This window comes from Suncus etruscus, chromosome 15 (genome assembly GCF_024139225.1).
Source record: "Suncus etruscus isolate mSunEtr1 chromosome 15, mSunEtr1.pri.cur, whole genome shotgun sequence".
NCBI classification, from domain to species: domain Eukaryota; kingdom Metazoa; phylum Chordata; class Mammalia; order Eulipotyphla; family Soricidae; genus Suncus; species Suncus etruscus.
Genome location: NC_064862.1, coordinates 39502892 through 39515531, shown reverse-complemented (window position 1 = coordinate 39515531; position 12640 = coordinate 39502892). Strand labels below are relative to the sequence as shown.

At 32.7% G+C, this 12640-nt stretch overlaps 1 protein-coding gene across 1 annotated transcript in view; it reads left to right on the top strand.

The window, feature by feature from the left end:
* Positions 1–12640, top strand: part of RYR2 (ryanodine receptor 2) — a 685578-nt gene that overhangs the window by 223752 nt on the left and 449186 nt on the right. Inside the window, exon 3 of the mRNA XM_049789034.1 lies at positions 5555–5659. Coding sequence (XP_049644991.1) covers positions 5555–5659 — 105 coding nt within the window. The remainder of the gene's footprint in view (positions 1–5554; positions 5660–12640) is intronic.

Genomic DNA, 12640 nt, shown 5'->3' with positions numbered 1-12640 from the left:
ATTGACCCTCAGTAGTTAGACTTATCAAAGTGCACTCAGCATATGGATAGCTGAGCAAAACAAATCTATCTTAAGTTTGGACCATCTGCTTCATTCTAAAGTGTATTGTTTTCACATTTCTTGATGGAGACTAGATTTACCCTTAATAAATAGTTTGATGAATACCTGAGTTGGAAACCTAATTGATTTCACATTGACTCTCCATTGCCACAAATTGCTGTGTGATTATTCATGAGAACTCATTCCCCTGAGATTCAGTAATGTTTGTCAGGCAGAGAATAGTGACTGATTAATTTATTTTTTAAGAAAAGGGCACACAGCCATGTGACTAACTAAAGACTTGTTATCTTTGGCACAGATCATATAGATTGATATTACCTCCTTACAGAAAACATGCTTAGTCTCCTGTCTGTTTAGATAACACTATGTGGCAGCCTATATAGACTGAAGCACATAATCTGATTTATTATTGCATGGCATGGAAATATTATGAACCACATGTAAGAAGCATAAGTACATGTGGTGTTGTAGTTCTTATTTTGGAGGTTGAAGGAGAAGAGTTAGGTCACACTTGGTTGTGCTCATGGTTTACTTCAGTCTATGCTCACTATGAAGATCATTCCTGATCTTCAGGGTACTTACTATATATGGTGCCAGTGGTCAAATCATACATGCTTTAAAAAATATTTAAGCCCCCATACTATTTTTTCAGTACTGTGGTTCTAAGTTTTATGCTCCAGTGTAATCTATTTTGAAGCATATATTAAATATTACTTTATAAGGATTTCCTTTATGGTTTGGATACATACTCATTTAAGTGTAAGTAAATTAATTTCAAATTAAAACCCAAGAGAGTTAGTTTTTAAATAAAAATTAGTGAGCTCTTTATTTCTGGTCTTATGCCTTACTCATGACAGAAATCTCTATCTTCAAAATATTGTGTATATATTTATTTTGATCATTTTTATTGGTCAAAATACCCATACCCATCACCAAAGTGACTGACACCAATCTCCAATGTTCCAAAGACCCTGGCCATGTACATTAAATTCTATAGACAAACCTCCAGTTCCAAGTTGACCAGTTGTTGGTATTTTATCTTGTTCCTTTCCACATATGGAAAAGCTAATTTTCTTCAATTTACTTTGGGGATGTTGATATCTATGCAAAATAGATGAATACAGCAAAATTCCTGAAATCCTGTAAAATCATAAATCTGTGAAGTTAATTAAATAAAAGCCGAAATCTTCTTCTATTTATTTATTTATTTATTTATTTAGTTAGTTAGTTAGTTAGTTAGTTAGTTTTTGGGTCATACCCAGCAGCGCTCAGGGGTTCCTCCTGGCTCTATGCTCAGAAATCACTCCTGGTAGGCTTGGGGGACCATATGTGATGCCGGGATTTGAACACCATCCTTCTGCATGCAAGGCAAATGTCCTATCTCCATGCTATTTCTCCAGCCCCAAAAGCTGAAATCTTCTATATATATATCTTTCTCAAAAGTATATAAATTAAAAATTAATATTATAAATCTGTGGTTATACACTTTAAATTACATGAAGTAGATAAATAATACAAATGTAAAGTTTAATAAATCACATGATCAGACATAGAACATTCAATATAAATGAAAAAATTCATTGCTGAAAACCTTACCAGTAAGCTAGGAGCAGGGAGATTTTTCTTAACAGTATCTGGCAACCATAACCACTCTGCTTTAATGTCATCCTCTTTTCCTTCCCTGCTAGTCTTCACCCAGTGATAGGAAGTATAGTTGTGAACTCTGTGATCATATGAGTTTAGAACACTATGCAAAGCCGCACAATTCAATAGATGTGGAGCTGAGCCTCTTGATATGATAGAATTTGAACTTGGACACTGCCAGTATCTAGCTGGAAGGAGTGGAATTTGCTTTCCTTTCTGAAAATGAAATGACATTCTGAAGATGTCAGTTAGAAGATTAAGATTAATCTCATGTAGAGGCATGGAAGAAAACAGAGGTTCCATAAGTTTTTAAGTGTCTGTGGGTTAATCCATATTGTTAACTCATAACGTTAGCTTCAATGTTACCACGTGTGTTGTTGAAAATACTGTTAAGTATGGGGCTCTATAAAAGGGTGCATTATTTTATTTTAATAACCATACCAATGTTTTTGCTTTATATTTGCAGTGCAGTTATTTCCATAACTAGAGTGTCAGGATCCTTTCATTGTTATTCCAAGATACCTCCCCCACATACTAGTACCCTAAAATTACTATTTTATCGCAGGTGCATTATTATTAAATTCTGTTTTAAATCCATTTTAGAATCACATTTAAGAAACAAGTCGTGCTTCATAAATATCTAAAATAGTGAGAAATGATAATATTCAAAACTAGTGACAATAACGCACTTGCTTGGAGTTACTAAGGGTAACAACACTAAGTTCTTTAGACATTTATATTTATTCAAAAACCTTATAAGACAGTTATTGTCCAGTTTTTCAGAAAAGGAAATCAATAATTATAAAGGTTAACAGTAACTGTAAAATCAGATTTCTTGGGCACATTGTTTTAGAATTCAAGCTCTTATGGGCCCGGAGAGATAGCACAGCGGCATTTGCCTTGCAAGCAGCCGACCCAGGACCAAAGGTGGTTGGTTCGAATCCCGGTGTCCCATATGGTCCCCCGTGCCTGCCAGGAGCTACTTCTGAGCAGACAGCCAGGATACCCCTGAGCATCACCGAGTGTGGCCCAGAAACCAAAAAAAAAAAAAAAAAGAATTCAAGCTCTTAGTTTTTATGACATTCTGATTCAAAAGCAATGAATGAATGTAGATTAAAATCAGTTGAGCAGTGTGCTATTAGCTTAAAGATTCCTGAACTGAGAACTAATTATTAGTAATTTTGTGAACTGATTTGTAAGTCTTCATATTTTGAGCAGTAATCATAGTATCTATCATAGAGACATAGACAAGTGTCACAAAAACTAACACATAATTAATCCTTTTCTTCTAGCTTACTAGTTAATGACATGGTATTTTGCCAGTGCTATAGTTTGTTTATGCTTTGAAAATTTTTCTATTTTTAAATGAGTATAAAAAAATGAACATTACTGCCCTAATAGATTTGTTGTTGTTGTTTTGTGTTGGTGCCACATCTGACAATGCTTAGGGGCTACTCCTGGCACTGCTCTCAGGAATTACTCCTAGTTTGTTGGGACCATATGGGATGCCAAGGGTTGATCCCAGTTGGTTGTGTGCAATGAAGTTATATCTGTAGTACTATTTCTCTAGCCCTTTATTTTTACTATAGTTCTCTATCAGCTTTTTTGCCTGGATAAAGAAATTAGTATACTAAATTTAAGACATATAAATTTAAAATATTTTATCTAAATTTTATAGCACAAAAGGCCCTTTCCTAGCTTCTATTCTTTTTCTTTGACAGAAAGCCAACTGCAGAATAGAAAAGCACTGCCTGTGTCCAGATGTCCGAAGTGTTTTTGACTATTGGTTGAATTAGATTATTATCATGATTCTGTGTTTTTAAACCCTCAATTTTTTAAACTTCTAATTTAGAAGTTTGTTAATATTTTTTTGAAATCATAAAACATTATTTTCTGAATAATATGAATCATTATAATGGTAGTTAGACAGTTTAATTAAATTTAAACATTTAATTAAACTTAAACATTATAAAATTTAATTTTTTGCATTATAGCATGTTATATTTATCACCCAAAAGTTCTTTTTAATGAGAGGATGTCATTCTGCCATACTTTGTTTGTATTTTGTGTTTTACGTGTGTATATACTTCTATTATAAAAACATGCTTATAAATTTCAGCCCCTGTTGAATAATTTATTGGATTTGATAATCTCAAGAAAAACTTACATGAATGATTATGTATTTGTGATAGGATATTTCTAACTTAGCAGTCAGTTTTTATATTGTTTCTTTTGCTTTGTTAACTGTGCCCCCACAAATAGAATTTATAGTCAGAATTTATAGGGTTAGTGATTGAAACAGAAATTGAAGGGAAAGGAGAAGGTAAAATAGAATGAGAAAATAAATTCACAAACATATACAAAAAGGTATATGTAAGGCATGCACATACACCAGAAATAAAATGATCACATGCAAAATTAGAAGAGAATTCTGATCTTGAATGAATAAAACAGTATTTATCTTTGTGGATAAAGTGAAGCCTGTGTAAATAAGCATTTTTAAAATTAAAATGAACATGTTTTTATAGTCAGTTTTAATTTGGGACAAATATTTTCTGTCATTTTTATTTTCTCTTATGTTTGAGTACTTGATAAATATAAATGCTTGAAAACTAGAGACTAGTTCAGGGGTTAAGCCATTTGCCTTGTTTGCATCAGATACTGTCTCCAATCCTAGCATCACATATGTTCCCCTGAGCCCTGCTGGAGTGATCCCTGAACACAGAGCAGGAATAAGTTCTCAACACAGTTGATTGTAACTCACCACACGCCCCCAAAAGAAAAAATTCTGACAGTCTAAGAAATTTGGCTTTTGAGTCTTCAGTTGAAAATGAAATAAGTTGGGCCTGGAGAGATAGCACAGCGGCGTTTGCCTTGCAAGCAGCCGATCCAAGACCAAAGGTGGTTGGTTCGATTCCCGATTCCCGGTGTCCCATATGGTCCCCCGTGCCTGCCAGGAGCTATTTCTGAGCAGACAGCCAGGAGTAACCCCTGAGCACTGCTGGGTGTGGCGCAAAAACCAAAATAAATAAATAAATAAATAAATAAATAAATAAATAAATAAATAAATAAATAAATAAATAAATAAATAAATAAAAAGAAAATGAAATAAGTTGGAAGTTGGAAGAGTAATTTCACTTCTCTTTTCATTAGTTACTGATAAGTCTCTGAATGCAATGTTTATTAAAGTCAGAAGTCAATAAATAGTTATTGTTTATGAATTACTAAGTGTGTTAAGAATATCCCAAGTATTTCCTTTTTGTTTTGTTTTGTTTTGTTTTTGGGTCACACCCAGCAGTGCTCAGTGGTTACTCCTGGCTCCATGCTCAGAAATCGCTCCTGGCAGGTTCTGGGGACCATATGAGATGCCAGGATTCGAACCAATGATCTTCTGCATGAAAGGGAAATAAATGCCTTACCTCCATACTATCTCTCCGACCCCTTCCCAAGTATTTCAATGATTCCAGAGATTATATTAGAAAAATGTTAAGTACTATGTTAAGTAATATGTAATACATATTACAGCAGATAGAGCACGTGGCTTGCATGCAGTCCACCAGCTCACCTCTGGCACCCCATATGGTTCTTTGAGCCCTGCCAGGAGTGATACGTAGGCATAAAACTAGGAGTAAGTCCAGAACACTCAAACACACTCAAAACAAAACAAAACAAAAAATGTAAGTAGTATGGGTGGTGTGTGTGTGCGTGTGAAAGATATTGAAATCTGATAAGGTCTGCATGCTGCTTCAGAGATAAGAATGATGGTGATAATGCTAGTGATGACGGCAATGAGAATGATAATGTGATGATGATGATTATACCTTCCTTCTTCCCTTTATTTTCTGTACAGAATGTTCCCCCTGACCTCTCCATCTGCACTTTTGTGCTGGAACAATCTCTCTCAGTCCGTGCCCTGCAGGAGATGCTGGCAAACACAATGGAGAAGTCTGAAGGGGCAAGTACTTTGTTATCTGATATCAGTCCTTAATGAACTCAGCAAATATCGGAATGATTTCTTTTAGAGATATTAGATATTTCTCATTTTGTCAATGCCTTTAAATCATGGTTTCCTTTGCTTTATTCTGCAAAATGTGATGTCTTAAAGAGTTTAAAATTTATATCTAACCTCAAGGTGAGCTGTGTTATTGAACCTCATGCTGATGTCTGTGGTTGACATAAGCCTTTGTGTGTTATTTTATATTTTCAACGCTGTTTTTATTTATTATTTTAATGAATTGCTTTTTTGCATGGCTCCTTGTCATTCATTTTCTTTCTTTTCTTTTCTTTTCTTTTCTTTTCAATGTCTCTAACGATGTGACTGTTCTCAGCTTCTTTATGGCAAATAAAATTTCATGGCACTCTTAAAAACTTTAAGTAACAAAATCATGGTGAAACTTAGTTGATGACAATTTTGCAGGTAGCTTATCAATTTTTCTGAAAACTGGAATTCTTATTTTGTTCCTAATGCAGACCTTTTTCTTTGAGATTTTCTGGTAATTTATTTTCCAAGTTCTGACTTGCTATGACTGCCTTCTGAACTATCATTCATTCTCAGATAGTTCTCTAAAGTTTAGAATGAAGAACAAAAACGAAAAGACACGTTTTGTATTAAAATTATTAGATTTTATAGTTTTATAGTTATACTATGTTCGAGTAAACTATTATTTTGCTAATCATTGTTTTGGTCTGTATAAGTGAAGATATTACAAATGATATACACGAAATTTTCAACAGAAAATGCGAATTAGAATGTAATGTATTTGGCAATAAAATGACTTAGTGTTATGCAGCTGAATATTTTAGTTTTCACATTAATTACAAATGAATAAATGTTAATAGCATATTTATTTGATAAAATATACTTAATGATTACAGAGGATAAACTGGCTTTTACTGGGTATTGAATGCAATTTATTAGAAATTGAATTATAAAGATAATTATAAAGATATACTTAATTATAAAATAAATGTGTTATTTTAAAATTTATTTCTTTCTAGAATGTTTTCACTTTATATATAATGTAAAACAAATTTTTTTAAATATCTACTTTAGGGACTGGAATGATAGTATAGCAATTAGGGCATTTGCATTGTACGCAGTCAACCTGTTTCAATCCCCAGCATTTCATATGGTCCCCCAAGTCTGTCAGGAGTTATTTCTGAGCACAGAACCAGGAGTAACCTATGAGTACCACCAGATGTGGCCCAATAACCAATAAAATAAAATACCTACTTTTCAATACTTAGCTTTTAGAGTATACTTAAAGTAGTATAAAAATTCTCACTCAGCTAATTTTGTTTCTAATCAGTCTCTTCTGATTTTATTTTATTTTTTATCTCCTGATTTTTAATATCATAGTCATATCGACTCAGAAATTAAAATAACTTTGCAAAGTTTAACTTTAAACACCTGTGAAAATCTTTAGATTTTTTTTAACTTTATATATCCTTGAAAAAATGTTTTATTTTCTCAAAATATGGGGTTGAACTAAGGCTAAGCAAAGTCTACATTTTCTGTTTAAATAGGAAAAATTGGAATTAATTTGAATTTTAAGTTTTAAAGGTATTTATTAGTTAGAATTTCTACTCAGAACTGAGTCAGTAACTCTTTACTGAAAGGATAGGTTTTTTCTATTTTTACAATGTTCTTAAGAGCAAAATTAATGATCAAACCAATAGCATGTATAATTCTGTGATCTGTCATTGCTGTTGGAACTTTACAGACTCCTAGGTATCTATATATTTTCTTTCTTAGTGTTACATAATGTCTTCTTTGAAATTAAATTAGGAGCTTTATGGCATATCCTTTTGTAAATCAAGTTGTCATTTTCAATTTAATACATTTTGAAAGATATTTCTTTGCCAGGTTGAAGTAAAAAAGGGTTTTGTAAACAAAAAAAACACCCTTTTTTTATAAGCTAAATATTTAGCATAAAGGATGTGGTTTTCAACATGATTCCTTGATTCTTTACCTTATCACTTCCTTACAAAAGCTGTTCTATTTTAAAAACTATTTCTTCTAAGAATGATGTGATTTAATCCATTGAATTTGTTGTGATAAAACATGTCTTTTTTTTTTTTTTTTTTTTTGGTTTTCTGGCTCTATGCTCAGAAATCGCTCCTGGCAGGCTCAGGGGACCATATGGGATGCCGGGATTCAAACCCCCGACCTTCTGTATGCAAGGCAAACACCTTACCTCTATGCTATCTTCCGGCCCTGATAAAACGTGTCTTGAATGCGACTGATCCATTCAATTTCCGGCACCAAGTGATTCCCTTTGAGTATCTTCGGGTACTGCCCTAGAGATTCCCAGTATTTCTGGGTATACCTTTGGAAGTAGTCCAGATAAACTCTTGTAGCCCCATCTTGGAGCCTGAGAAGTACCATACCCACTGAAGTGCCAACCAGATTGAGATTTCCTCAAATGAAAAACACTAATACTAAATTTAACACCCAGAATGCTTTAATATGCTTATAGCAATACAAACACACCTGATAAGGAAACCCACAACAACGTTGTGGTTAAGTACCAAGTGCTGAACCACATTTCTGGGTCCCATGAACTCAGTTCTTGATTTTCATAAAGCTTTGGAAAAATTAGGAGCATATTCTCCATATCATTTCTGCCAAAGAAAATAACTAAAACTCTTAATAGGAAAAGGAAATGTGCAAGGTTCTATGATAAAAATATTTTATGAAGTTTTGATTCCATAGAGTTATATATTTTGACTATTAGTAAAAAATAGAAGTATGGCATAAAAAGCATTCCGGATGTTTTTATTTAAAGGAATTTTGTAATAAAAAATAATGTGTTAAGACAGAGATTTAGTGGATCTCATATAAATGACTTAGTTAAAATTTATTTTACTTTCATTCTTATTCAAAGTTTATCAATATTAAGTAAGCTAGAACCTTAGTAGATGTGAATGGGATTTGGAAAATTCTGAAAAGAAATATAATACAGATAAAAAAAAAAGGAGAAAATGACCAAGGGATGGTGCTTATCCCTGTACTAGTTTAGTCTAAAATTCTCTACATTTTTTTTTGTTTACTTTTCTCCTGGACTTGGTGTCATTTTTGTTTAACTTATTTGCTTTCAATCAACTCTCTTTGTCTCTTATTACTCTTCAAATTTATTTTGTGTATTGGTGATCTAGCACAGAGCTAATACTGGGGCTTTGTAGTCTTATAAAATTCATGGAGAATAACCAGTTCTGCTATGTATGAACTGCGATTTTTAGGGACAGTAAGTCTTTAATGATCTGGTTCAGTGATTATCATATAATGGCATGTAAAAATATTTAGTATGCATTTGAAACTGATTATTATTATTGCTGTGATAACTGTTTTATGCATACCTGTATACTTCATTCATTACACTCTAATTCAGGACTATCTGTTCTCTGATCTTGATATCTTTCTTTTATTTTTGGGTGATCCAGCACTTAGTTTTCTCATTTTGATGATAATACGAGTATATTTTAGCACAACCAATGATAGCATTTTCAAATTGCTGTGTGTTCTAGTTAATAAAGTTTTAAAAATTAAATGAATTTGTGTTCTAGGCCATCGATTACATTATAATTTGATTAGTTAACATTTTGTTGAATATATATCTTCCATACTAATTTTTAAGATGTCTAATTTAATAACTCCATTTTATTAAAACTAAACATTATATAAGAAATGATACAGTGTAGTGTAATGAAATACAATTTAGAAAAATCATTGTGGTCACTTAATGCCATAACTAGATTAGATGGCTGATTTGTTTATTCATTTTAGAAGTATATATTTTATAACTATAGCATTTGTTGTCCTTTCATTTGGTTTAGTTGTTTCTAAGGGGCTTATAGGACTGTATTTTTTTTATTATAGGTTTTTGGGCCATACCCAGTGATGCTCGGGTTACTCCTGGCTATGTGCTCAGAAATCGCTCCTGGTTTTGGGGGACCATATGGGACGCTGGGGATTGAAGCATGGTCTATCCTGGGCTAGTGCAGACAAGGAAGACGCCTTACCCCTTGCACCACCGCTCAGAAGTCGCTCCTGACAGGCTTGGGAGACCATATGGGATGCCAGGATTCAAACCAATGACCTTATGCATGAAAGGCAAACACCTTACCTCCATGCTATCTTTCCGGCCCCAGGACTGTATCTTTTTTGACTAATTGCTTTCTACTTGATTAATGGTTTCATTATTGTTAGACTATTGTAGTTCAACAACAACAACACCAAAAAATGTAAATTAATTTAATATTAATTAATAATGAATGTTAAATTAAATTAATATTTATTTCTTATATTCTGGTCTTTGGGAGTGAAGTAATCTGTAATTTATAATTTAGTCTAGTGTGATTTTCATTCATTTAGTTATTTATTATTATAAATAATTGATAATTTACTACAGTTCAAATTATAAGAGGTAATTTAAAGAGCTATAAAATTCAGATTATAATATTATAGATATGACTTATTATAAAGAAATAAAGCCATTTAGTTCAAATTATGATTTTACTTAATAAAAGGTCTTTATAGTTTAATATGGATTAAATGGTGATTGTAATCATCAGTGCATCATTTGGTAACAATCACAGGGCCAGAGATTGTGCCAGGGTTAAGGAACTTACCTTGCATGTGTTTTAACCAAGTTAAGTCCCTGGCACTGTTTGTGGTCCACCTAGACGGACCTGAGAACAAAGCAAGAAGTAATACCTATACCCCATTGGTGTGGTCCAATTCACTGCCCCCAAATAAAAGAAACTCCCAAACTAATTATAATATAAGTTGTCATGTATTATCATGGAGTGTTTCATTATTAACATGTTAGCATGAGGAAGGCAGGGTATTTAGAAATTGTTATTCTGGGGGCTGGAGAGATAGCATGGAGGTAAGGCGTTTGCCTTTCATGCAGAAGGTCGGTGATTCAAATCCCGGCATCCCATATGGTCCCCTGAGCCTGTCGGGAGCAATTTCTGAGCAGAGTCAGGAGTAACCCCTGAGCGCTGCCGGGTGTGACCCACCCCTTGCAAAAAGAAATTGTTATTCTGTTTGAATGTTCTTTGGACTTTGTATAACAGTTTTGAAGATGTGTAGCATTAAGTTAAAACTAATAAAATCATTAATCAAGGAACAATTTGATTTCATTTGACTGTACTTTAAAATTCTGATAGAAAGCAGCATTTGCCAGGAAGATAGTTCAAAGTATGTTCAACAATAATTTTAAAATGATTTTTATGCCTCAAAATTAAAGTGTTTTATAATTTTATATGAGAACAAAGAATGCCTCATATTTCAAAGTTATATATATTTTCTACATAATGGCACAGATATTATATGGCTCTGTTATTAGTGAGATAAACACCAGCTTCAGACCTGTCTAGTTTATATAAAATGAAGTAATAGATTAATTAAAAGTTTTAATATTTTAATAAAATCTCTGCCTTTTAAAAATTGTACTCTGAGATTACTCAGTAATTCATGAAGAAGCAACTGGCTAAATTTATTGGTACATTAGTTTTTAAAAAGTACATTTTTAAAACAGCACAGCACCATAAATGAGCTTTCTAAAATCAGATTTATCAAACCTTGAGAACAAATTTTAGACCAGTGATTGCCTTTATGATCATTTCATATAAATGTAAGACCAGAAGTTGAAGGTAAAGAAAAACAGTACTCCATTTCATAGTAGTTGAGGACAGTTTCTAGAGTAGAAACCTCGAGTTTAATTTCTAAAAATCCTTAGCAAAAGGCTTATCCTTTTCTGCCTATGTTTTCTTATCGTAAAGAGTGAAAAAAACAACAGTTTCACCCGCTTAGATGTTGTGTTTAATAACTTATATATTGCTGTATAAAGCACTCTTGGCACACATGTTATCATTGTTATACTTTGAGTATGCCTAAACACACTTCTACCAGAACTAAACATTCTGGAGAAAAATGTATGAAAATTAAATTAAATATTAAAAATAAGTGAACAACATAAACTTTCCAATTAATTAGAACTCTAAAACTTTACCATTTTTCTAAAAACAAAAATCATATGTTCAGAAAATCAAGGAGTGAGTTGGGATTGAAATCTCAAGAAATTAAATATCAAATTATATGTGGAAACTATTACTGCCTTGAGCTGATGTTTAATTATGTGTGACTTCGATGTAAATTTAAATGCTGTTACTGTGGACATAATGATCTAAGTTTTGTATTGCCATCAGTGATTTGATGTTTACAGTTTGAGTTCATCAACTAATCGCTTGCTAATATAACACAGTATTTGTCAAAGATATTTAGTAGAATAGAGAATCTTGACATTATAGAAGAACAGGATGAAATTCACAATCGCCTGACATTGTGACTAGCATATTTGACCCAATTTAGAATAAAAGATTGCCAGCAATAAATGCTAGAAATTATATGAGTGATTTCTGTACAGAAAACTAGGTGTCAGCTCTAATCACATCTGGGTATGATACAAAAAATAAAAATAAATAATAATAAAGTATAAAGTATAAACTATTATTTGGAGAGACAAGAGCTTAATCAAAATATTGGATTGATGGGCTAGTACGGGGAAAGGTGCTTCCTTTTTATGTGACCAACTAGATTCTGATTAGCTATACTACATGATCTCTCAGTACCAGCAGGAGTAATTCCTGAGTACAGAGCTAGGAGTAAGCCCTGAGCATAGCTGGGCATGGCACCCCCAAAACAGAAAAGAATGATAAAAATTGGAAGGGGAGAAATAGAACTAGAAATAAAACATAGGATAGACTCTGGCTGAAAATATATTATGATCATGACTCATAACTCTGAGGGTTATTATAAAGTAATTAATAGTGATTATTTTCCTGAAAACCCAGGCTCTAAGACAGACATGCACTCTGTTGTTGAGTCACATCCCTGGCCTGTGAATTATATACTTTTATACTGTGGACT